Raw genomic sequence first — 27,298 nt, 5'->3', positions numbered from 1 at the left:
TTAAATCAAACTATTTTCTAAAATTCAAAACGTAATAAATTGTCCAAAGTTTCAGAACCAAAAGATTCTTTCAAAAACCATCGTCGAAATCTTGAATTTTTTTTATTGCCTTATTAAACGGTCATCAACCATCCTTAATAAAATACGAACGTCTATAAGTATATACCATCCAAGAGATTGGTATCAAGATTGTGTGGTCAAATGCAAAATTTGGAAAGATACCAAAGATCAATTCCCTACATTCGAATTCAAAGAAAGTTACAATAATATTAACTACGTTTCCACGTCGTATGCGAAAAGATACAAAAAGACACATTCGGATAGAGTTGTAAACAAATGTTACGTTGGACTCTTGCCTACAGCAGCACTAAAACAAGATATAGATTCAGATACTGTAGATTCCGATCCTACAGCGGAGCAAGATTATTATGGTGATAATTATTAGAATTTTTTTTTGTTTCCGAACACTGGTTTTGGAATTATAGAAAATAGTTTCATTTACTTTATTATTTTGAATGACAGTCAATAAGCGTTTTTATGTCAGTTCAAAAACAAATTAAGGATTGATTACTTTGCTTCACTTTTCTATTTATTGTTTAAATTTTACTTTGCTTAGTATATAGTATTTTAATAGGTATCGCTGCCAAAGACGATGTAGTTGTTATTTAATTTTATTGTAGATCTTAAAAGTAGACTTAAACATGTAAGATCAAAGTGGCATGATAATTACTAACTAAATAAACAAATTATTACCTATTGTTATCTAGGTATTAAACTTGACTGAAGATCTATTTTCGTGAATTCCTAAAATGCTAATGAGTCTTTTTTATTTTATAATATGTAAAAGTAGAAGTTTATTCTACCTACTTGCAAAAACTATTCTAATGATGTTGATTTTTATAGTTATTACAACAATAATACATAAGGACTTAAAATAATGCATTTTATTTGCACGCACTGTGACATCTTAATATGAATATTAGTAATTAAAGGTATACACAAAACTTGAGTTTATGTGATACATTCATCTATTTCACACATCTATTTCAACTGATTCGCAAAAAGCCTATTAATTTTAATTACAATTTTGTTCGTCAAGATTCTTGTAATCTTAATAGGTAACTAAATAAATCTATTTGAACTTATTTACATTTCATTGTTTACCAAGTCACCACACGCCGTGTAAATTGATACAATTTGTAATAAATCATCTAACACAACCACGATTTAAAGTGACAAATGATACAATTTGCTTTAATTGTTACTTGCTGAGAATATGTAAAGTTACATTTAATTATTGATAAACCACAATATTGACACTTAAATTCCTTTTTAAGAAAAGTAACTCGTTCAAAACTAGAACACATAACTAAAAAGTTACGAGCCTACAAAGATTCAAATTTTTCAAATCCGTTTTTCTCAAAACACGAATTTCTGACTTAGCGCACTTTTCACGGAGGGTTCAAAAAAGTTGTGAAAAAAATTCCTAAGCTAAATGCGGGCAATCGCACTTTTATTCACGATCTTATTTTTTTGCTACGTTTGTTTCTTAACATTATTACAACCACCAATTGAAATTAAAGTCGGTTACTTTTATTGCCCCCTGTATAAATACTTTACTATTCGTTCCAGAAAAGGAGTTTATTTCACAAATTTATATTTTGATGCACAGTATAAATCTACACAACATAGAGTCATTTCCGAAAGTATCTCATTCCAGAAAAAGTAAAGGTTCATAAGTAAAGCGCTATTCCTTAATATGCGGCAACAGCCGAATGTTGTAAATCCTGAAATTTATTTTCTTCCAGTTAGCGACATATATCTAATTGAAACTCCTGGGTGTACAATACCCAACTTCTCAAGAGATTTTCGTTACATAGAAGCAAAGGATTATAAAAATCAATGTGGTAAACGTGCCGTGTTCATAGAAAACACTGCACGTGACATCATCACATTTTTTATAGTAGAACAGAATTTCGAGAAAAATCTTTTAGGAAAAGAAGGTTACAAATGCTGTTATCAATTTGCCTTGCGGTCTACTGTTCCAAACAAAGAAGACATTGCAATAACGTGAGTATGTTTATCCATAAATTTTTACTGCTTTGTTTTTAGGGTACCAAATTTTCATCTCACTACTTGTGTTGTTGTACGTTGTTCACGAACTTGTTTAATGCAATCTTCAATTTTAACTTACAAGACAAATTACTCACATTAATATTAAATATAAATATTGGACATCACATAGGTACGTTGCTCTGAACCCACACTAACACTAACTAAAGCACTTGTGTTATGAAAATCGGAAAGATTTCATTATAATTTCTTATAATATTTTCGATTTCAGAAATACTGTATTGGTATTATTAATATCAAGGAGAGTACCTAAAACAAGATGTGCAATTTTACATTGTACTGTATTGGTTAAACCAATTTTTTTACCAATTCTCCATGCTGCATTTTGAAAATGGCAATAGCTACCCTTAACAATCGCGTCAGGAAAGATTCATTGCCCGTGGTCCAACTACGTAGTCCAACTAGTAGGACCAAGAGCTAAGTTTTTTGCCCGTGGTTCTACCAGTAGCGTTTCTTTAATAGCTTGCATCGCCGCAATTTCAAGTCACATTTGTACAGTTTGATATCAACACATTACTAACTCTGTACCCTCCTTAAAATCATTCAATGATTTTTACGCACGCTTCTATTACAGAGCTGCTTTAACGTATCCTTAAAACATTTCCCGTGTAAGGTAAGGTAAATATATTTGGCTACAAACATTCGTTAGTGATTATTCGATGTTATGCTTGGAAAATGTAGACTTTAAAGTTTTTGTGAGACGGGGATTGGTTACTAATGCCTCCTACCCTGGTACAAAAGTAACACCATTTGAAAACAATAAAACGCAGCGAAAATATAGAAAAGTACGAATATTTTTATTATTAACAGGAACTTCATTTCAGTCTTCTTTTAATGAGATATGACACAATTGATAATACTGACAATTAAAAACATGTAAAAACAAATAATAATAGTAGTCTTCATTTTAATGACAATGCTTTTTATGGCCAGGAATTTAAAATTTAGCCAGAAAACTTGTACTAATATACCTAATCTAAACACAGTTAACCTAAATGCAAAATGTTGTACTCTAAAATTAGTTTTTAGTTTGAATGAGATGCTGTTTGTGACAACTGCCCCCTCTGTTACTATTACGCCCAGAACATAATACTAATGTATCTGTTACCATATCACAGATTACAATATAATAATGGTTGCAGACCATTCAAAAGAATGGCTTGTCCGTAAACCTGTGCTCTTTATTCTTAGCACTTCTCCTCTGCCTGCGGTGCAAATGAAGTTGTTAATAGAAGGTATCTACTCGTATTAATAATGATACTAGAGCATTTTTAGAATGTCCAAGTTAATTTGCATTTTTTTTAAATAATATGCTGCAATTAAAAGGTGTGTCTTTACGCTTGTGCTGTACAAAGAACTATTTAATAAGTAAATAAACTAATTAGTAAATAAATTTATTTGTTATACATCCTAAAATTTTAATATTTGGATTTGGTCGATTTATAAAACAATAAAAAAAGCTCACAGCGTCAACTATAACAGTGGGTCAATTGTAACGTCACAATTGCCTCCGGAATATGTATTACAACTGCACCAATGGACGTATTAGAGAAGACTATTCATTATCTTCAAAACTACTGTAAAATACATACACACAGTAGGTACCTAATATTACCACAATCTTTGATCTTTTAGAAACTAGTTATCATCTTACACATACAAATTCTTCGTTAAAAGTCCAATTATTTGTGTTTAAAAATCAATATATTCTTAACTTGAAGACACAGAAATACAAAACGGCCTATAACAGTCGATTGCACCAAGCGCTGCCGGCGCTCGACTAAATAAAAGACGGAACTTGTCTGAGGAGCAAGTACCTACAAGCACACACGCGGTATAAGGACTGACCATTTTCGAAACTTAGACAATGTTTCAATTGCCCCCTGTTACTTTTGCCTCCGGTCTACCCTAACTAAAAAATTATGAGCCTACAAAGATCAAAATTTTTCAAATCCGTTTTTCTCATACCGAATTTCTGACTTAGCACTTTTCACGGAGGGTACAGAATTATTCCTTAAGTACCAAAAATAATCGTCTATATTTTTTTGTTAAGATACCAAGTGACGGGACGAACAAGTCGTGCGCCTGTTGGTAAGCGACACGCCTATCCATAACAGTTGCAGTGCTACTCAGAGCTTTAAATCACAAAGATCTGAAGGGCACTGAAATTATGTCACCGTCACCCTGAGACATAATTTAACAAGTCACATGTGCCTGCAATTTCACCATTGCATTTTGAAGGTATTTTGTCTTTTGTTAGGAAAGAACATGGAGGGAACACATTTAAACTACGTAATGGCAAATGTCACTTTCGTTGTATGCTATGTCTGCATGTAGTTTAAAAATTTTATGAAATGGCTTAGAAGTGCTCGGAAAGTCCCATTCCCATAAAATGTAGTGACAGATTTCAACTTTTCTTTTGCTGATGAGCTACCAAAAAATATGATTTTATCTTCAATTTCATCATACCTAAAGAAATTTTCAACAATATGTTTCGGTAATTTCACATCTTCAATATTGGTAATCAAACCTCTAAGTATAAGTATATTGAAATATTTTTCTCGAGCCCTGTATAAAGTATCCTTTTTTGACGAAAGCGTAGGAATTGCATGCTTCGCCATTTCAAACTTAGACACATCAAGAAATTTTTCTGAAATATTTTGGGCACAGAGCCTAAATTAACACAACCTTTTTACATTCGTCAAGTCAATCATATTTCGTACCTGGAGCACATTAATGCCGTCCTTAGAATGAATTTATTGATATCCAAGGTAATTAATGTGTCTCCAATTGCTAATAGGTACCTACCCGCCAAATCTATGCCACCCGCTTTCTTTTTATAATTGAAATCATCCTTATAAACTGCATGCAGAATATCAGTGTGCCCCTTTACTGGTAATAAATTAAATATCACTATTATTCATGTTGAAATCCATAGTATACCACTTACAATCACTCTCCCACTGTTCGATAAACTCGGTATACATATGACTGTAAACAAGAATCAATAGCCAGATGACAAAAATCAATTAAGTCAGTGACATTCATTACCAGGTGTAAGTATTCACTGCCTCCGTGACTGAACGGTTACCATGCGGGACTGCCACACAGAGGGCCCAGGTTCGATTCCCGGACCAGGAGAAATATTTGTATGGCCTACATTTATTTATCTCGTGAGTTTGGGTGTAATTTGTGGTTGTCTATGGCAGCCGCGACACAGGGTTTCCCTAGTGCGGGGCTATGTTGAGTGTGTGCGTTATTATTATTATTATTAGATATTATTCTAAAACGAAAGAAAAAACCAAGCGTAGAACACAACATTAACCATTTTAGTTAATAACAACCTTTGATAAATATCTACAAACTTTCATAAAACTGTTATATCGCGCCAAAATCATAAATGTGAAAAAGAGGCCAAGTCCGGTTAACTGAAATCAGGATTGACAAGTTTCACCATTAAAAATATTGAGATGGGTGCCAAAATATATGCAGGCAAAATATATAAAAATATAAATATAAAGCTTTATATTCCTGCAAAATGTACAACGTGAGATGTTTATGATAGTGATTGTACATTTGTAATACGATGAGCAAAGAAAATGTTAAGAATATGGTGAGTTGAGGACATGGTGAGAATAAATATGGCGTGTTGAAGACGTAGTGAAATGAGGGTGTAATAACCTGAAAACATGACAACACTCAACTGAGTACGTGGTAAGATGAGCATGTGGTGTACTGAGAATATGGTGAGTTGAGAATTTGGTAACCTGCTCACAAAGGTGTTTTCTTTCAGTGTACCATGCATGTGTATACTGCAAGTAAAAAAAAAGTATAGTTCAACCAAAGGTACACCTATTGAATTTTTTTTAATAAAAAAAATAGACGCACGCAATTACTATATATTTACCTACTACACAAATATCTATGTATAATATTATTTTCCACATACGTTATAAATAATTATAAGGACAACTCGCTGGCAGTGAATGCCTAATTCTATTGCCTTATAGACTTTGATTATACAGAGTTGCATAAAGTGCCCAGTTTTTAATAAACGAGTCGTGATATAGAGAGCACAAAAGAAGGTATCCAAATTAGATAAGAAAGAAAGATGAAATAATACTTTCATTTTCAGATATACCTCTTGCAGTCCATTCCAAAACGGTACAAAAGTATCATTTGACAATGAAGTGATTATAGTAACGTGCCATCCACAACCGAGTACCAAGAGAGAGGCTATTTATAAAGACGCCTTTATTCTACTCAAAAAACAAACAAACGGTGAAAACTCAGCGAAAGCAGGAGAAAAATCTTGGAATGTTCTCTTATTGGGAATGGACACAATGTCTCGGGCTAGAGCGTTCCATAGTATGCCAAGAATGGTGAAATATTTTGAAACAAACCATTGGCTAGACTTCAGAGCTTTTCAAAAGGTAACTTTTGTGGTATAAAGGTGCCTTCAAATTAGACGCTACAAAAGCACTGCAGTGGCGCCACTGTGCCACTTCAGCCGCACCACTACTGATTCTCAGACTATTTAAAAGCGCAGTTACAGCAACACTGTCGTGACACGCGCGCGCCACTTTTACAGTCACAATTTGTGAACTAAAAATTACTAGTAGCGCTAAATACAGGCGTCTAATTCGAAGTCACTCTAATTTAATTTCTATAATAATAGATAGGCCGTTATCAACTGAGCTCATTTGATGCAAATGAACTGACTACGTAATGAAAACAAAATAATTAATTTTACTTATATCACAGGTAGGATTTAACACCTTCCCGAATGTTATGACTACGCTGACAGGCAAAAAATTATCCACAATTTACTCAGCATGTGGTAAAGGCATGTACTATTGCAATGATCTAATGATTTGGAGTAAATACAAAGAATATGGATACGTCACCGCATATGGAGAAGATTATTTAAAATTACCCGACACATTCGCTAGGCATAAAGGTTTCAAGATACCGCCCACTGATCATTACACGCGTCCATTTTTCCTCACTGGTGAACATGTTAACGGCAATATTGTTTGTGCGAAAATGAAACCATCTGCTCTACATCTATTAGACTATGCTTATCAGTTATCAAATGCATATAAAAACGAAAAGTTCTTCGGAGTATTTTGGATCAATTCCTATAGTCACAACACAAACAATATACCTACACTTTTGCAAGATCATCTCATCGATTTCTTCGAGAAGCTTGACAGTGAGGGTGTATTGAACAATACACTCATTATATTCTTAAGTGATCATGGAATACGTTACGGCCCTATGAGAATACCCGTTGAATCATTTTACGAGGAACGGCTGCCAATGCTTTTTATGTGGATTCCGAGTTCATTTAGAAAACAACACATATCAGAATATTACAACATGCAATTGAATCAATTTCGTCTTGCTACTCACTACGATTTGCATTCAACGCTATGGGATATTCTAAAGTTATCAAATAACAACGTAAGCACCGTTCCTCCTGAGGCCTGCCCACAGTGCAGTAGCTTGTTTGTGGAGAAATCAATAAATAGAAGTTGTGACGACGCAAACGTAGATGCGAAATGGTGCAGCTGTCATGTTTTAAACAAAGTACCTGATAATGATGACATGGCCAGTGTCGTCCCCGCAATAGCTATTTCGTACTTGAACAATTTCACAAACACAATAAAAACTAAAAAATGTAAGATATGTATCCCTCTTAAGATAAAAACTGTTCTTCGGAATTATTCGTACCGAGATGATTATAACAATAAAACATATTATGTAGTAGCATTCAAGGTAACATCGCAAAATGTGATGTTTGAAGTCTCAGTTGAAGCATATAATAACGAATACAAAGTTTTAGAAGGGACACACACAATATCTGGGTACAGTAAAAGAGACAGCTGTGTTATAAATCCAAATGACCATGAGTTTTGTATATGTGGTAAAGATAAAAGGTGTATTAAAAAGACAAAATTTTGTTTCGACTTTTATTTAATAAATTGAAATAGATTTTTTTTCTCAATAACGACAATTATATTAAAATGCAAATGCAAAATAGGTACCATTATTACAGTTCTAGATACATTTTGTACACCACGCACATTGCAATCATTTTGTTGGCACATTAAAGGTATTGCTGTCAAGCTGTGGAATATACATAATAGTCAACATTTATGAAGTAAGTACCTAAGCAATTGCTGGACGAGTATGAGTTAAACGAGTCAAGCAGTTGCTGTTTCCACCGAGGCTTATTATAGTATAATAATAATTCTCAATATAAATTCAAAAAAATTATACAATACCGATGGCTTTCAAGAATAGCATTTCAAGGTAGTATATCTCAGAAACACCTGTTATTTTAACGAACGGAAAGGCGGTGTCCCATTCATAAAATTTAGCACTTTCTGAATACAATTTTGTAATAAGTCGAAAACTGATCTATTTGGGTTTGCGCCATTATTCTTGAAAAGCAGCATTATGTTTACAAAAATAAGTTATCTACTAAAAAGGGAAAATCGAATACATTGTGTAATACGAGCATAATACAAATAACTTTTTAAAATACACACATCAAAAGTGTCTAGGGATCAAGTACGTTTAAGAGTATTGCTGCAATTAGGGTTAATTATATTAACTTTTTTGTATCGCTATTGATACTTTTTAGTGAGTTTTAACATTTAAATAAGGAATATTGTTTAAAATTCGATAATAAGAAGAAAATCGATTGTCAATGTGGTTTTGTATAAAATTGAGTTATAGCGTTTTGACAAAATCATTACAATATCTGCATCAGAACCGAAACAATTTACATTATTATGGAGAGACGACATCATTTAACCCGAGAAGTGATGATGCGAGCCGTCGGAATGTTGGAAGCTGGTTCCAGGCAACGTGCTGTGGCTTTCACTCTTAACACTACACAGAGCGTCATAAGTCGCCTCTGAACGCGCTATCGCATGACGGGCAGCGTGGCCGAGCGACATGGAGGACGATCTCGCATCACGACTCGCAGACAGGACCTATTGCACCCTGCAATCGCAGGACCCGTTTACGATGGGCTCGCGAACACAGAAACTGGGAGGAAGAAGACTGGCGCTATGTGTGCTTTTCGGATGAATCCCGCTTCGGTATGAGACCGGATACAAGACGTACTCGAGTTTGGGGAACATCTGGACGTCATGAACGTTTGAGATATTGTCAGGAAGTTCATCCATATGGTGGGGGAACAATAATGATATGGGCCGGTATTTGGATCGGCGGAAGAACCGATCTCATTTGGATCAGGGGTAACCTCAATGCTCAAGTTTACGCAGAGAGGACTGTTTCAGATGTTATCATCCCTTTGCGAGGCCAGTTGGGTGATTCATTTCAACTAATGCATGACAACGCACGTCCACACACGGCTAGAGTCGTAACACGCATTCTTGCCGAAGCTCGTATCAACGTTCTGCCGTGGCCTGCTCAATCGCCAGACCTCAATCCAATTGAGCACGCATGGGATATGCTTCAAAGAAGAGCTGTGCCGAGTATGCATACCGTACATACTCTACAACAATATTTTGACTTGTTACAAAACACATGGGCTCCTCAAAGTGATTTTGATGAACTCATCTTAAGCATGCCAAATCGCTGTAATTGTGTGATTCGTGTTAATGGTGAAATACAGATTAATAATTTTCTTATCTTTACAATAAAAATGAGCAAAATCATCATTTTCGCCATTTTTTTGTCATTTAATTGACGCCGTTAATTTGAGTTTTTTCCCACAATTTGCAAAAACATCAATTTTAGTTTATTTTAATTAAATATAGGGGTAAGTGGTTAAATAAAACATAAGCATTAAAGTAAGAAGTCGTCCTGGAAGACTGGATTTGGTAAATATTGCTTAAATAATTTTTATTTCAAAAATATTCACTTGATCCCTAGACACTTTTGATGTGTGTATTTTTCAGCTAACCATAGACCTGAATATATGAAAAAAACACGCACTACTCGTACTTTGAAAAATGGACCGGGCGCGTTAGCACGCATTTATAATGGAATACTTAGTTATATTTTCCCTATACACAGCGCTCGGAAATCCGTATACAAATGGTGCTAATGTTATTGGGAAGCAATAGCCCGTTTACTACGCGGGCTTTTTGGAGGTGTTGCGAGCGGCGCTTAGCACTCAGACCCTGCGCCCGTATGCGCCGTAAAGCCGACACTGCGGACGACTTCAATTTTTCTACTAAAGAAACCTTGATGTTATGTGCTTTGGTTAAATATTTATGGGTGTAATAAAAGCTCCGAAAGGTAAGTAAAAAATTAACTTATTCAAGTTATGAATAGTACCGCGTCATTTATTAAGCTACCGGAAACTTTTGTGCAAATAAAAATATGCAAATAACCGAATAAAATACTGAAGTAATAATACTCTACCAACTTAATTTATATTTTACCGAACACTTGCCATTTTTATCGTAAATCACCTATTGTAAATTTAAAAGCGACTTATGTTTCATATATTTTGTTGCGTCTTAATTTATCACACGGAAAGACTATTATGAGTGACAACGTAGGAATAGATCGGTAAGTTAGTATTTATTTCGGAGGTTTAGATTATTATTCGGAAATACTGTTTTTTTTTTACGTATACCTAATTGTGATTTGAATAAGTTCTTAATTGTTTGGTAAATATGATTCATTTTGTCGGTATATTCTATGTTTATTTTTCAGTAAGTAACACATTTAACCGCGGCTTGTTTAGTATTACACTTACTCACAGTTCGCTGCAATTTCATTTAATTTTGTTTTTCGGAATTTTAATTATAACCCAATATTTAAAAGATTAACGTAGCGGTAAAAAATGGATTATCATACAGATTTTGCGGGCTTGGCCGAAATATAATTTGTTTTTAATTATGCAGTGTCGCAAAATCAGGCTCTTTGCGTATTCTATGTTCAAAGGAAAAGCAAACATTTTCAGCAGTAAATAGCATCGAATCTGAGATCATTATTTAGCATACACAAAAATGTAAATATGCGCCTACATTATAGGTACAGTCTTGTTAATTTGATATGTCATGGGAAGCCATGTAATAACGAGTTATAAATAAATGACATTTAATGTAATTAATCACACACAAAGTTAAAAAATATATATTTCTTATGAATTAAATAGGTGGGTACATTTGTATAAAACCACAATCTCTTAAATAAAAATGCAATTCTACGAAATATTTTAAGAATACTCAGTTAAACTTGATACTTTATAAATAACAAAGTTTAAAGTGTAATTTGTTTTTGCGCGTTTTTTAGAGCTTTAATTGTCTAAAATAGTAAAAAGTCGTTAGGTAATCAATTTTACTATTTTGATAACGAAATTAGAAAAAATATATATCTAATCGATTACACAAGCTTGTCTTTACTTAAAATACAATTTAGCGTTTCCATGCAAAATGTTTATACTTATTCAACCAAAAGGAATGGAACAATGGACTTTTTTCGCAGTTTGAGAGGTCACTGTAGTATCTTAGAATAATAACGCATAGAATGATAGTTTCATATCAAACGAACTGTCACAAGTGAGGCAAAAATCAAATTCATGTAGGCTAGTTTTAGTAGTAAGTTAATTTTCGGTTTTAGTGAATATTTATATAAAAATACAAGTTGAAACGCGTTACTTCCTTGTGGAATGTGACGTTAGTATCTATTTTATGTTTGTCTGACGTATTTTTACACTCATTTACCGCACATTTCGTCATTTTAAGCTAAAATTGTAGATCTGTTCGCGGTGCAAGTTGACCTTGAGCACTGAAGGCCCGCCCGCTCGTGTAGGCCCATTGGGCGCGCTTCAATTTGCCTCACTTAGCGTGAGCGGACTAGGTTTCTATGCGTTATTATTCTAAGTGTAGTATAAATAAAAAGCACACGGAGGTTTTAGCCTACGCACACGATGTATTTTTTACGCGCAGATGCTGCGCGTTTACGCGGTTCAGTCGCAGCTAGTAAACTTTTGTTTAATAATAATGTAATAATGTTTTATTGAGTCTCTACGGCGGGGCGGGCGCCCCGTAATTGCGCGTCGTCCGCACGTAAAAAGTACGCCGTGTGCATAGGCCCTTAGCCTTTGGACCTGTGGCATAGAGTATAATAATAATGTGTGAAGCAGAGTACTGTTGACCGCACTATTACCTCTAAAATTCGTCTCATACCCAAAAAGTCACCCTTTGTTTCTATGACGCACAAGATTTCGTAATATATTTAAAGAGCCCCATATCGCTCATTTCACGTCAAACCGAACGACAACTCACCAATTCAAAATTTTGGAATAAATATCAGTGCTCCCACTTAAATTCTTACGAAATTAAGAAAACTTGAAAATTGTTATACTAAATTTAAAAATTTAGACTCCTTTTTCCAGGACTAACCAGATGTTGCCCAAAACCGAGTTCAATGGAAAAAGAGGAGAGAGGCTTTTGCCAAGCAGTGGGACAGGAAAGGCATGAGCCTTTATAATATTTAAAAAATATTGAAGAATGTGATCGCGTACACATAAACTCCACATGACGTTACACACATTTGCAAAATTCGGATTAATAAATATTATATTATTATAAATATATTGAGTAGTATCTAGCTAACGCTGTGATTTTGTTGGCGAGGTTTTGTCGAGAACTAAATTCATGCAATAAATCATCTTCGCTTTCTCATAACAGATATAATGGGCTTGAGCTTCTAGAATCTTGAAAAGAAAAGAGTTCCATTACCAGTATCATTGTTATTATTTTTGTAAACCTAACCTTTATACTGCCAATTATATTCCGCAAAATAGAAATCTGAAAATTTTCAAAATCGACCCGAGACATTTTTTGTACCACTAATGGATTCGTCGATATGGTTGGTTGAATGCTTTCGCAAGCGACGCGTCGTTTTTTCTAATTTCTTTTAACTTACAATCTTAAAAAATTGCATTTTTTACGAAACACGAATCCATTATTTTATACGTAGTTTGATGTAAAAAGAGCAATATGTTTCTATGTACAGTAACTATCTATTTCCTAATAATACTTCTTTGCCTTGTTAATATTTTAAATAAGTATTCTAGAAAACATAATCATAAAGTCAGTTACATATGCAAGAATGTAACATATGTACAGTAATCTAACTATTAAAGATCTATACGAACTCATCATACCCGTTATTTTTATATACAAACATTGTGTGAATAAGATCATTGATTAATTGCTTGTCCAGAGCCTGTGTCAAGCTGACAGCTAGCTAAGGCATTGAAATGCCTTTCTTTAGGCAAAGGGATTAATCGTGTATCAAAACATACTTTATTTACCTCGACGTTTCGGACGTATTGCAACGTCCATGGTCTCGAAGGAACGTCGAAATAAATAAAATTTGATTTTATGCAATATGTACTATACCCAAGCAATGTCACATAACTTTAGATGCTTAAACACCCGTCAAACACCAAATTCAAATTTTTAAAGATGTTCATTTAATAAGTTGTGAAAGTAAGCCATTAAAACTTTCACTTGTAGCACCTTTTTTTAAAATTAATGTTTAATTAAACGGCAATATATCGGCCAAAATAATTAACTAATACATATTAAAAAAGTAAATGCAGTTTTACTTCAAAAATTAAATCGAGATCATACCAGTTCTGAAGCATGACAGCATCGTATGTATTTCTTTAAGTGCAGGTTGTTTTCCTAAGTGTTCAAATATGTTTGGGTAGAAGTGGTAAGGTAGGTATACTCGGGTATATGAGGAATAATGACAATTGAACTAACGCCAACACTGCACCAGTGAAGTTGACCATCTAGAACAAAGAAATTAAATTAATTAAAATAAACATATAAAAACACAAACCGAGCTTCTATTAAAAAACCTTGCCACTTAAGTAGACGGTTTTTCTTATACTATCTCAATTAAAGTATACAGTTTGGCTATCATCAGTGCAGATTGATGATAGACAACCTTATTATGTTGTTGAGATAAATTAATTATTTTATTATTACTACTTCCCTATCAAATTCCTTTTAAATACACTCATATGTTGAAACTCATTATGAACTATAAAAATAATATACTGAGCATATAGATTTCTACAACAGTGTTGGCCCAATTTATGCGGGTTATAACTTCACATACATATTACAGTATAATTTTCAGCACTACTCGTGATAGGGAATGACCTAGTAAATAAAAAAATACCGTCAAAAAGAAGTCATCACTCAAAGCTCCATATATGGCCCAGAGCGTTGTGACAACTAGTGTCATCAATATTATGGGAAATGGAAGACATTCAGTGTTCTTCACTCTTATAACATACAACAGTTTGCTCATGGGTGCTGCTATATTCAATAATGTGAAAATTGTTGCAAGAATACCTGAAATTTAAAAATATTTAGGGCTTCATTGAGTCTTTTATAAAAAGAAAATATTTTTGACACATAATCTTACCAGTCAATAATAATATTAAATAAATTATAAATAAATTACATAAATAAATATTGGACAACATCAAATGTGTTGCTCCAAGCCCAAAGTAAATAACTAAAGCACTGTTATGGGAATCGGAAATGATGATACTTGTAACACCCAAACCCACACATTATCTACATTGCCCGGCCAGGCATCGCACCCAGGGCCTCCGAAACACCATGAAAACTGATGTGCAAGCCACTCAACCACGGAACTTGTCAAATATTGGGAAGAAAATTAGGTAAGGATACTGGAGAAAGCTAGTTTCATTTCTCTGTACAGAATAGAAATGTGTATGAAAAGATTTATTTCTAACTTTACAATACACTAAGAAGTGAAGAATCTGTTTGTGTAATATACTCATATATGTATAATAAAGACTGACTTTGTATCTTAACAAGATTATTGAATTTCCAAAACTTGCTTTTAAATAGCAAATATCAAATACACACTGCAGTACCACTATCCACCATGACAACCTTGGTGGCCTAACAGTTTACCTTGTTGGCGCTGGATGTGGAGGTTCCAGTAGGACCCATTTTGGAAATGACCTTTACTAAATTTGTTCAGGTCTGGGTGTTCTGAAAAGTGTCCCAAAATTCCATGGCTCTGGTACTCATAGTACAGGGAATTGCCTAGTTTGAGATCAAGCAATTGGTATGGTTGACATTCATCGCTGGCCATGCCGATCTACAAGAATCATGTACCTTCTGCCAATATGACAATGCATTCAAACATACAGCAGGTATTCACTTTCATGACAACTTGTATGATGATGGATGAGTTGTATGTTCCAACTACAACCACAACACATACAGTTTGATGAATATAACATAAAATGTCAGTGTACATACTGGTTTGCACCCAAAAATCTACTCAAACACAAACATTTAATGACTGAAGAGCATCAGAACAAAAACTGTTAAGTCACATTTTTAATATTTCTTTTTGCTTAATTGCCCAGTTTTTGTTCATATCTATGAATAATTTATTCAACCCAAACACCAACCACTAAATCTGGTTTAAAAATGTTTCAAATGTCCATATCTGAACACAATGCGACAAATCCATTCAATCCGATTTATCAGTTTTTGTTCTGAAGCGCCTTATTTGATACCTGTACATACCTAAATGGTTAAAAAAAGTTTCATGATCCTTATCTCCACTAATATATGATATAATACATATGAAAATAACGCAAGATGCTACACATTGTTTTACAACAATGGTTTTTTTTAATGTGTAAACGTAGAAAACACCTGTATAGGCACTCATAAGAATTATTCCTATAACATTCACCAGAATTATTTTTTCATCATGTTTGACATGACCATATAATAACCAGAATAAAGACCTGAAATAAAATGAGAAGTTTGTAATAAGTAGTCATTTTATGGCAAAGTGATAAAAACTGTAAGAGAAATCCGTTAAAAATAATATCAGACTACTAACTACTAATTTTAAATATATTTTAAATAATCAATTTCTCGAAGTAATCATTACAGTGTACACTGAATCAAACATTTATTGAAGCAACACTTACGATAATATGCAACTAAGAAATGGCAGCACGGAAGCTTCCCCGGTCGTTTTATTTGTCATATATTGCTTGCATACGAGGCTGCAATAAACAAAACAATAATAAGTTATGTAGAATCTTATCAATATATTAATTGAAATTTCAACAAGTCGTGTTACTTACACGCCGGACAAAAACTGCAGTATTGTCGTAATCACAGCTAAATTCCCAATACATTCCTTTGCTTCTAATAAATTCAATGTAAAACTGTTAAATAATTTCATTTTTAGGCTGAATATTGTGTTTTTCACTTCACTTTTTTATTTATTTACTTTCCATTAATTAGCACTAGGAAAATTTCCCATCTTTAATAAATCATTATGAACAAACAGAACTTTCAGTATATATTATAGAACTCGGTGGTATTATCAATTTTATCAATGCAAATCACATGCAAATTACAAGTGCAAAAATTCAATGCAAGCGACAATCTGACAATGACAAGCGTAAGACAAAAATTTTTTTTTTTTAATTTATTAAGGCTTTGGCAAAGCCATTAGCCTAAACATGAAGTTTAATTATGTTTCTGTAAATATGGCCGCCACAAAGAGGATAGGCAATTTAATGCGGTGGCGTGCTTAGATTGACTCGGGATTCCTTAAAACGGGCCGATACGGGTATTTTAGTTCGAGATTCGTATAATTTCGCGTTTTAATCTTCGATTAAGGCACAATAGCACTATCCTATTCCACTTTAAACTAGATTTCACAAAATAATTGAAAGTCAAAATAAAAACGACACTTTTCCCTCCAAAAGGTCCAGAGCGAATCTGTGAGACAAAAATAACAAGACACAGATCAACGTCACTAAAATTTTAATTTAGAGCTATGGATATAAGGAACGTAGTGGACATACTGTTGGGCAATTTTCCAAAAAAAATTCAAATAGTGGCATTTTTTCCGGAAAAAATTGATAAATTTAATTTGGAAGGCTCGTATTATGTTCTATATGTTCTACGTTTAGAAATATCTTTTGAAGTTTTATTTAACGTGAATTATAAAATAAACTTATCTATACTAAAAGCCACTTATAGACAGGCTACTTAGTGAACTACGTCGCTTATAGAAAAACGAGATATAAAATGATTTGATTTCAAGCACTGGAAATCATACTCAAGTCCTTGCCATTAAGGTAGTATTTCCAGTGCTTGAAATCGTACTCAAGACCTGACTTGAGCATTGAGTAGAGTTCTGGAATACGACTCGTAGGGTCGTATTCTAGAACTTTACTCAATGCTCAAGTCAGGATTTGAGTATGGTTTAAAGCACTCGAAATCATACTCAAGTCCCTGCCATTAGGGTCGTATTTCCAGTGCTTGTGTTGCCAGTGCAATCCTGACTTGAGCATTGAATAGAGTTCTAGAATACGACCCATAGTGGCTCCATTGTTTTCGTTCAATAATTTCAACTTTTGACAGGTGTCAAAGTCTAATGTGGAAAATTAAAGGAAAAATACTGGAAAACTATCCGGAAATATATTTATTTTACTGAAAAATTATGATTTTTTCGAAATGGAAATTTTTACATGACCAATCAATATACACAAGCGACATTCGAGGTGGGCCCGAGTTTTTTAGATTTGGATAGTCTCGGATTCGGAACGAATACGAATCGAATGCATTGCACGAAAGCGCAAACAGAATTTGAGTTTATAATATTAATTTAGCAATCTATAAGTTTTTTTGTATGCTTCAAACTTATATGAAATTATTCAGATTCTTCGAGTATTAAAACTTTGCTTAATCATAATGTATAAGAGAAATAAAATCCGCCATAAGGCGGTAATGTTATGAAGACGCCCGTGGGCGTAAGTCAATACATTACAGTCCACTTTACCTGCATGTTATGGCATTGTTTAGGACCAAGTGTGACCCCAAATAAAAAAAAGTACTGCTTGCCATCAGAGCATAGTCTGTTAATTTTAGTTTCATCCGAGAAAAGTACAACTTCCACTGCGCCTCTGTCCAGTGTTCATACTTCCTTGCAAACGCAAGTCGTATATGTCGTGGTATCAACATGGGCACCTTCCTTGTTACTCTCCCAAATAAATGTGACTCCACCAAGCGTCTTTGAACGGTGCGTACTTATTGTTCTCACCAAAAACTTCGTTGTTTATTTGATTTGAGCCCTTGAATGGGTTCTGCTTAGCGAGATTAACTGTTCTTGAATTTTCTCGTGAAGACGTTTTTCTTTCTTTAGGTTTACGGGGAATATTCATAGAAGTCTTGTGTGTTTTAAAAAGTTTCACGGTCTTATACACCTTCGTTTTTGAGCAAATGATCTACAATTTTCTGATATAACCACTTACGACCACGTAGCTTTATTATAACTTCTCTTGTAGCAGAGTCACAAGATTTATTTTTTCCAACTATTTTCTATAAATAATTGCATAAACCGTTCTCAAATCAACAATGCCGCGCAAAGGTCACAAAACTAGTAATGATGAATTAACGCATTCCATTTTCAAAGTAGTAAAAAAGAAAATTATATTTTAGTTCTTATTTATTTGCCAGCCAGTGTTCCGGGAAGTAACTGAGTGATTGTGATTTTAATAAATAAAATTATATACAGGTACCATTATTTAATTCTATGACCACCACTGTCTGTGTGTATATATATATAGACAAGTGGCTACGATATACAGCCTTGATGATATGTATAATACAATCATCAAAAATATTATTTAATTATAATAGTAAAAAATTATTTTTTATTATTGTGTTATGCCATTCTCTACTGTAACTACAACTTTTTGATTTCAATGCAGATTTCTGATGATTCTTTATGATTATCGAGGGCCTATGATAAGCCTTTAGAAACAAGTACTTCTATCAACTGTCAGTGGTGGATTCAGATTTCTATCGAATGCTATCTCTTGAATCTTGATTAAATTTATTTAGTGCTGATGTAATTGTACTTTTTGGTAAAAGTAGATTAAGTATGTGAAAACACTTGGTATTCAAGCGTAGGCATAAGTTTGGAGAAATATCGGCAGAAATATATTAGTATAATTTTAAATATGTAATGTATAAATACACAACGTTTGGTTAGCACAGTCACGAACAAGGGAATCTACCGAACAGCCAGCGGATAATACCACGCTGTATTCACTTCAAACAAGAATCTGCTTTAATATAACAAGACTACACATTTGATATCGTAAGTAATTTATAATAATTTAATATTATTAAGGAAAAATGGTGTTTAATGATAGTCTTTAATAATCACAGTATAAAAACACAAAACTTAGATTTTATTTACTTATTGAAATAGAGTTAGCGTACTATTAATATTATATTACTAGTGCTAAATTAACTAGAACATAATCTAAGGAAATTAACTATACATATAATTTATGAAAGAAAACTGAAATCGGTGAACCACTCTTGTTACTAAGGAACCTTGGTTTTATTAATTAAAATTTCAGATATGTTTGGGTACTATAAATGTTGAAGATTCACGTGAATAAAAGTTTAACAAAGCTAGTTGCAGTAATCCCACTGTAAAACCTGCTATGTTAACAACCTGGAACAATAAAGAAAATAGTGATTTTGAAAAAGCGAACACAAAAAATTAGCAGGTAAATTATGTTAAGTGTGGCAAGCATATAGAATGCGTGTAATATCAAATAAACCGTTTTTTGGCTTTTGATTGAAACTGAACACATATTTCATCTTTAAAAAAACACAGGTTTCTCTCCTACAACAATGCAGTAATATATTTACAAAACGAACCATGTCAAGTACTTTTAAATAAATTGCAAAAAAATTACCGTCAACATGAAGTCGATAATTAAAAATCCATATATTGTCCAAAGAGCGGTAACTAAAACAGACATCAATGTTGAGGGGACTGAAAAGCATTGTGTGTTCTTTGCATGGATAGCAAAAATCAATTTGTGCAATGGTTCAGCTACAGTCAATGTTGCAAATATAGTTGACAGAAGACCTGGAAGGAATATTAACAGTAAAAAATCTTTTCAGAATATATTAATGTAATATAATATAATGGAACTAATTTAAATTTTCTATCGATTCTCCACAATTAGTTACGTCTCCAGAAATACACCCTATAAGGTGAGTATCAATGATGATAAAATGAGTTCTGAACAAAAAAAAACAAAAAGATTCTCATGCCTACCTAAATGTTGGTAAAGTTTTATGTTGTTCAAATTAAATAAAAACAGGCTAAAAATTAAAAAAATTGCAGCACTTTGCTTCACGACTATAGCTTTTTTCAACGTATAAAAGTAGAAAACAGTAGTATAGCCACACATCAAGAATAAGCCAACGAGGTTTGCTTGTACTAGTTTACTGCACTCCGTTGCATGTCCATATATTAACCAGAGGGCTGAACTGAAAAAAAAATAATTACAGGTATTATTTTAGGTAGTTGACATTTCAGGGATGATGAATTTATTACGTGGTAGTTTTTATTGCAACAGTATTTAAATAATTTCGAGTTTTGTCAGCAAGGAATACCTAACCCGGGTAAATTTAATTTTTGTTGTAATTTTAACTATCGTTAAAATTAGCGTGGTGTTTTCAACTTAGTAAATTTATCGCCAGATCTATGGAATAAAGTGGTATAAGGATAACACACCACCAAGTGTACAAAGTACTTCAGCTCTCTGTGTGCGGGATGCGCCTTTGACTGGATTCAATAAAACTGCCGGTTATTTATACTACTTATGAAGATCTGGAGACTAGTTTGTCTGGTAAGGTTGGCTGCTGGCTCTTCTTCGGGGTTTTCTATGTTTCGAGCTTGGGGTGTTTTTATACTCTATATCTATTGGCGCCGGTGCGCCTTTTATAGGTGAGCGAGCCTTCCTTTCCCGCCAATAGTTATCTCACCCCCTTCGTACTATTTATTCATGTTTCACATATTCATTTATTACAAATGCTTTTCTATTATATATTACTTACTACTAATTTGTACAGTGTCTTAAAACATACATAAGTGGTACATAACGGCCTTAGTAGTGCGCCCGCAGGCAATTCATGCCGGGTGACGTACTTATACTACCCTGCCCCCCGCTTCTGGTGTATAAGTAGTCGCCCTAGCTGCGCGTGCGCTCATCTGCGCGCGAGTTGGATCAAGCAGGCATGTTCTCTATTTTACTAATTATTTCAACTGAATACCTGTTTGATCCTTATTGGAATGAAACGAGACACATATACAACTTTATTTCTACCACTTAAGACTATAAGAACTATTGATGTACACAAATATAACGCAGTACTTTATACAATGAATAAACTTAATACTACTCGTTGATGTCAGAGCATGGATATGCAATCTTTTACATACTGGCCGGTGTGACAATAAGAGTTATTCTTTTTCAAATTTAAATTGATTATTGTTACCTCGTAGAACTCTCTTCATGTCAAGTTGTGTTTTAAACACGTTATTTGTTTTGGAAATATTTTAATAAAGATCTTTATTAAAATATTAAAATTCGTTTCCTCATTTATTGATGGAGCCGGAGGAGCTCTATCAGGTTATGGGAACCAGCAGCTACTAAATATTGAGTGAACAGATTTAGTACAACGAGTGTACGAACGTGATTATGTGATATGAATCATAGAGAGATTAATGGTGAGATTAACCAAATTCCTATAACTAATACTCTAGTTAGCGAAATGAGTACTATGTCGGGATCTGGACTTCCTGGGATTGAGAAGCTACAAGGAAGTAGCAACTTTGAAAGTTGGAAGTTTGATATTGAGTGCATATTAATCCATGATGATCTATGGCAATATGTTGAGAGTCCGCCCGCTGCTGATGATCCAGTTGCTAAGCAAGGTGATCAAAAAGCACCTACAAAAATTTGCCTACTTATTGAGAACCCTTGTAAGGTACACGTCTCATACGTCGTTGTTACTTTGCGTACGCAAAGTAACAACGACGTATGAGACGTGGAAGAGTCTGAAAACAGTATATGAGGACAAAGGCATTAACAACAGATGTAGGCTGCTATCGAGCCTGGTGGACCTAAAGCTTAATATGTTCAATTCGATAACCGAGTATGTAACAGAGCTAATGAGAGTAGCTAATCAACTATCAGACTTTAGGAAAGAAATTGATGATGAATTGTTAGCGGCAATGATGCTACAGGGATTACCAGAGGAGTATATGCCTATGAGGTTGGCATTAGAGAATACCAACATAGCATTAAGCACGGATTATATAAAAACAAAACTGTTTCAATTAGATGAGAGCAAAGTTTGCGCAGGTCCAAGCACTCTAGGGCAGAGTTCGGCACTTACTACAGTGAAAAAGTATAGAAAACCTATCGAGTTCTTAGGTTTTCGCGATTGCTACACATAGGAAATGAAACTATTTTCCCGGATTTAAATCGTCGTCGATGTCGGTTTGTTTGAAAAAACAAATATACGCGATTTAAATCCGGAAAAATAGTTTCATTTCAAATAGAAAACCTGTTCAGAGGAACAAACAAAAGAAGATCGTGAAGTGTTTCATATGTGAGGGACCCATTGACTTACAATTATATGGACGTCGGGTCCGCGCTAACGCTTACGTTAGCACTTGTAAGGCGCTAAAATCGTATACAGAGCGCCAAACTCCGCTTTAGTCTTCATTTGTTCGACTGACAGCGCGATACTGCGATGACATTACAATTTAAATTTCGAATAGGTTGACTTGGGACATTTTTCTCGTGGTTTTTGTATTAGACCCGTCGTCCATTTATTTGTAAGTCAATGGAGGGACCACATAAAGCTTACGACTGCCCGCAGAATCCACGTCAATCCAAGACGAGTCATATGGCAACGGCACTGAATTCTGTTCAAGAAAAGAACAATGAAGATAAATGGATTTTAGATTCCGGAACATCAACACATATGAGCTATGGGAGAGATTGGATGGATAATTTTATAAAAGTAGGAAGAAAGGTTGTAAAAAGGTGTGTTGCGCAAATGGAGGTAAAGTGTATGGAGAAGATTTTGGTACAGTAAAGAATAGCATTAGTGTGAGTAACGTAATGTATGTATCTTGCTTCTAATCTATTGAGTATAAGCTGTATTGTGAATACAAAAGATAAAGTTGTTGTGTTCTCTAAACAAGGATGCGAGATCTTTGATATGAGTGAGTGTACGATACAGGGTCAACCACGTATGACAGGAGTAATTGATAGAGGCGTTTAAAAACCTAAATGCTTTCCACAGGCCATGGGAATGGTGACAGGAGTAAGCAGTGAGTTGGAGCTTTGGCATAAAAGGATGGCACACTTGGTTATTCGTAACCTCATTTTACTTAGAGATATTATAGTGGTTCCCTTGGTTCCCTGTGGTACTTCCCGTATAACCAAGAGGCTGATATGGAGGGTCACTATAAACAAAACTTATGTATGTAGAAAGATATGGGGGCTGTCAGCACAACTAGATGAGAACAATGAATAAAGAATTCTCAGAGATCTGGGCAAAATAGCCCTCAATTATTTGATAATGAAAATTTCGTTGACACTCCCGCTGATCCTTATGCTACAGACCATAACGAATCACACTTAACTTCACAAGGGACAGATTACTTTGCATAGTACACGTACGTGACTCCAAAATAGCAGGAATTATTGTACTATTTTCATGAAAAAACATTTTAAAAAAGTCATTTTGAACTTAAATAGAAACTTCTTTACAAATTTTGTAGCAACAAAAACAAAAAAACTTATTTTTTAACTAATGTAACCTTTGTCGGTATCAGACATCCCATCACACGGTCGGTACCTACAATGGTTTTGTATTTTTAATTCTCATTGTAGGTACTGTGTGATGGGATGACAGATACTGACAAAGGTTACTTAGCTAAAATAATAATAACTATAACCATTTTCATGTTGTATTTCTTTTTTAATTTGTGAGAGGTGTCACATTACATTACGGTAACTTTTTTCTATTTGACGTTTGTTTAAAAGCAGAACACGGTATTTACCCTTTATTCCCACCTGTTCTGTTGAGTACACTAGTTTTTTGTTTTATTGTTATAAATATCGCTAAAACTAAGAAATTGAACTCATTATGTAAACAGCCTTGATCTCTAACATTATACTCGATGATCTCTAATTACAAAACTTTGAATATTAGAACTACTGTTATTAAAAATTGATCAGTTTTATTTTTAGGGCATCCTAAATGTTATACATGCTGCATTTTGACACAAAATCGCTTCTCCTGTAAAATTACAAAAATGGCGGTTACAGTGTAATGCTTCTCAGGTACGGATATGTAATTGATATTGTACTACTCGTTGTCTAATTACAATTAAGCGATTTAAAAAAATACGACTGCTTTCAGACATAGACACTGCGAGGCTGATTTTGTTTAGTTACTTCCATAGTTCAATTGCATTTTGTTTTGGGAGTTATTATATGAGGTCATGAGAACCATAGTGGCCTAATTCAATGGACAAGCCATAGTGGCCTATCTTACTTAGGCCAGTATGGCACCTCAAATTTAGATCACAGACTAAAAACCATAACAATGATTATGCTGCCATCTAGTGAAAATTCGTTGTATTGCTTTTAGGCCTTTCTGGTTCTATCAAAATGATCAATTTGAACTGGAAAAAATCATAAACTCAATATTGTAAAAAAATGAGTTAGGCCACTATGGTTCTCATGGCCTCATATATTATAGTGTTATTGCCTTAGAATTTTTATACCGCAAACACGCGCTGTTAGGACAATTTACAATCTGGTCTCCTGAGCATCTTTGAGAGATAAAAAGAATAGTAATTAGTCTCTTTATGAAAAATAGAGACAGACATACTAATAACTAATAAGTGGAATAAAAATAAAGTAGTTGTTCTTTATACTAAAGGATATTTATACAACTTCTGCGTAGGTACTTGGATGACAAAAATCCATGGTAGTGATCCGTTTAGCTTTTTCAGGTTGTTTCTGCATATACATTTAAATTACTATATTATTTTTAAAGAGCAACGCCTAGAGTTTCTTGGTCTTCTCAGGGGAATCTCCCTTATGGAAGAGCGCAAAGTGACAATTTCTAGCGCAATTTTCTTCTTACCTATGAAATAAAAAGATTTTCGAATTTTTTATTTTTTTATTCTAGTTCAATGTACTTATTATAGATACGACGTCACGATAGGAGCATAAGGACATATTAGTCCTCATGCGTAGAAACAACCAGTACGGGCACGAGGAGACGGCCGTTTCATGTATTCAAAAATAACAACATTGACATATAATTATGTATACCTCTATGTAGTAGCGCTATGTAGCTTTTGCGGTGCACATTCAGTTCGCCAAATAGTCGACAGTTACGTAACAGAAGTAGCATTTAAAACGGCATCGTGCCTATTTGATTGCGACCAAGTAGGTAGTGTAAATTTAACATATATATGAACGACGAAAGGTCTAAAATAAATACATAGACTGCCTCAGTGGCCGAATTGTTACCATGCCGGACTGCCACACAGAGGTCCCAGGTTCGATTCCCGGGCCGGGAGAAATATTTGTATGGCTTACATTTATTTCTCTCGTGAGTTTGGGTGTAATTTGTGGTTGTCTACGTGTGTGTCCATGGCACCCGCGACACAGGGTTTCCCTAGTGCGGGGCTATGTTGAGTGTGTGCGTTATTATTATTATTATTATTATTATCGTATTTATTTTAAACTCTCGCCTCTCCCAAGGCCTAAAAGATTAATTTTGAATTTTTAAATGGGAGAGGCGGTATTTCCCGGCAATGGCACAGTCGGCCGGGGTTATTTATTATTATTATTATTGTTATAGGTATACTTACAATAATATACCGCTTATAAATGGCAAACCGGATGCATCTCCAGTAGTTTTATTCCGCATATATTGCTTGCACACAAATCTAGCACAAGGAATATCATATCAAACTCAAAGGAAATATACAATAATAGAATCCAACATTGCACCATAGCATGAATTAATTCTTCATTTTATAAACAGGTATGTAATATTTTTACTTACATGCCGGTCGAAAAATTCAGTATTGTAGCGACGACTGCTGAATTCCCAACCATCTCCGTATAATACGAACTCGATAGCGTTGAATTTGTATCCATTGCAAAACTTATCAAGCGTGAAGCAAAAACAGAGAGGATAGACAAAAACTGACAATAATAACTCAATACTTAGCGCCCAGACACACGAGGAGAAAGTTTTCGCGCGGTCGAAGTACGGACTCCGCTCGGCGACCGCGTAGACAAAAGCCAAGCTAGTGCCTTCCAGTCAAAAGCTAAATAAATAGAGCTTTTTTTGCCATGACAGTTCAGTCTCTGAGGTCGCTGGGCAGCGGCGGCCGCCGCAGACTCCGCTCGGCGACCGCGCGTCGACCGCCGCGGACTCCGCCCTTCGATTGCGCGGCGGCCGCCGCGGACTCCGCTCTTCGACCGCGCGGGGTGAGCACAATGAAATTCGTGTCGTATAAACGCGCCCTTATACTTCCCTTCAATTTGATGGTTATTATTATTTCCTTAATGGCGGCAACTTTAAAAAAAAAGCTTGGGCCAGTATTAGTTTTATAAGAATAACTTACACTACGGAAACCAATGGAAACCAAAATAAAAATTATGACGAAAGTGGCCAATGTCAGTAATTAGAAAAAAATCCACAAATTTTTTTCCTTCCTTTATGTTCAAAGATTCAAATTTTAGAAGTTTACACAATTATTCTTTTATTTTTTATAGAGGATGGAAAAAAAATAAAGGAAAGGAGCTGCTATATGTACGGAATAAATGTACCTACCTCCTACCTAAAACTCTGAGATTAAATTAAAGTAAAAAAATGTAAACAAAGGTGATGCCATTACAAAAAATGTTCCACAAATAGTGGAACAGTGAAAAGGGCTAAAAATTATTGCGAGATGATTTATATTGTTTTTAAATGGTGTGCATGTACAAACAAAATATTATCAAATCATATTTTTCATTTGAAACACCACATTTTTTCATTAATTTTGTAAGATTTTTATCCTATTGGCAATGTTTCGGTAATAAATAACCTTTGGCTGTCCTTTGTGTTTATTCGATTTTTTATTTTAATTTGTTATGTATACCTACACTCTTAGAATAATAACGCATAGAAACCTAGCCCGCACACGCTAAGTGAGG

At 34.3% G+C, this 27,298-nt stretch overlaps 2 protein-coding genes and 1 long non-coding RNA gene across 3 annotated transcripts in view; 1 reads left to right on the top strand and 2 right to left on the bottom strand.

Annotated features, from left to right (window-relative positions):
• LOC113237072 overlaps positions 1–12,611 on the top strand; it is a 39,849-nt gene extending 27,238 nt beyond the window's left edge. Inside the window, exons 7-10 of the mRNA XM_026473332.1 lie at positions 1,809–2,070; positions 6,269–6,566; positions 6,898–8,075; positions 12,527–12,611. Coding sequence (XP_026329117.1) covers positions 1,809–2,070; positions 6,269–6,566; positions 6,898–8,075; positions 12,527–12,611 — 1,823 coding nt within the window. The remainder of the gene's footprint in view (positions 1–1,808; positions 2,071–6,268; positions 6,567–6,897; positions 8,076–12,526) is intronic.
• A 609-nt stretch (positions 12,612–13,220) lies between these two features.
• Positions 13,221–16,537, bottom strand: LOC113237419 (sugar transporter SWEET1). Its single transcript, XM_026473874.1, has 5 exons — positions 16,304–16,537; positions 16,145–16,222; positions 15,729–15,955; positions 14,332–14,507; positions 13,221–13,936 (listed from the first exon to the last, which is right to left on the bottom strand). The coding sequence occupies exons 1-5, from the start codon at positions 16,402–16,404 to the stop codon at positions 13,835–13,837; spliced, it is 684 nt and encodes a 227-aa protein (XP_026329659.1). The 5' UTR covers positions 16,405–16,537; the 3' UTR covers positions 13,221–13,834.
• Positions 16,538–20,027: 3,490 nt separating this feature from the next.
• Positions 20,028–26,037, bottom strand: LOC113237420. The gene is made up of 3 exons (XR_003311034.1): positions 25,960–26,037; positions 20,320–20,534; positions 20,028–20,127 (listed from the first exon to the last, which is right to left on the bottom strand). It is a non-coding gene; the product is annotated as an uncharacterized LOC113237420 (long non-coding RNA).
• Between the last annotated feature and the right edge of the window lie 1,261 nt (positions 26,038–27,298).

Source organism: Hyposmocoma kahamanoa, unplaced genomic scaffold (genome assembly GCF_003589595.1).
Source record: "Hyposmocoma kahamanoa isolate Upper Pololo Valley unplaced genomic scaffold, ASM358959v1 93, whole genome shotgun sequence".
Classification (NCBI taxonomy): Eukaryota; Metazoa; Arthropoda; class Insecta; order Lepidoptera; family Cosmopterigidae; genus Hyposmocoma; species Hyposmocoma kahamanoa.
The sequence above is the reverse complement of the archived record's forward strand: the minus strand, read 5'-3'. Positions and strand labels throughout refer to the sequence as shown.

Coding starts and splice junctions, on each gene's coding strand:
- LOC113237419 (XM_026473874.1), bottom strand. CDS start 16,404: ATGAAATTATTTAACAGTTTTACATTGAATTTATTAGAAGCAAAGGAA. Junction 16,223..16,303: donor CTGCAGTTTTTGTCCGGCGT/GTAAGTAACACG, acceptor TGTTTATTGCAG/CCTCGTATGCAAGCAATATA. Junction 13,937..14,331: donor GTGATGACTTCTTTTTGACG/GTATTTTTTTAT, acceptor TCTTTGTTCTAG/ATGGTCAACTTCACTGGTGC.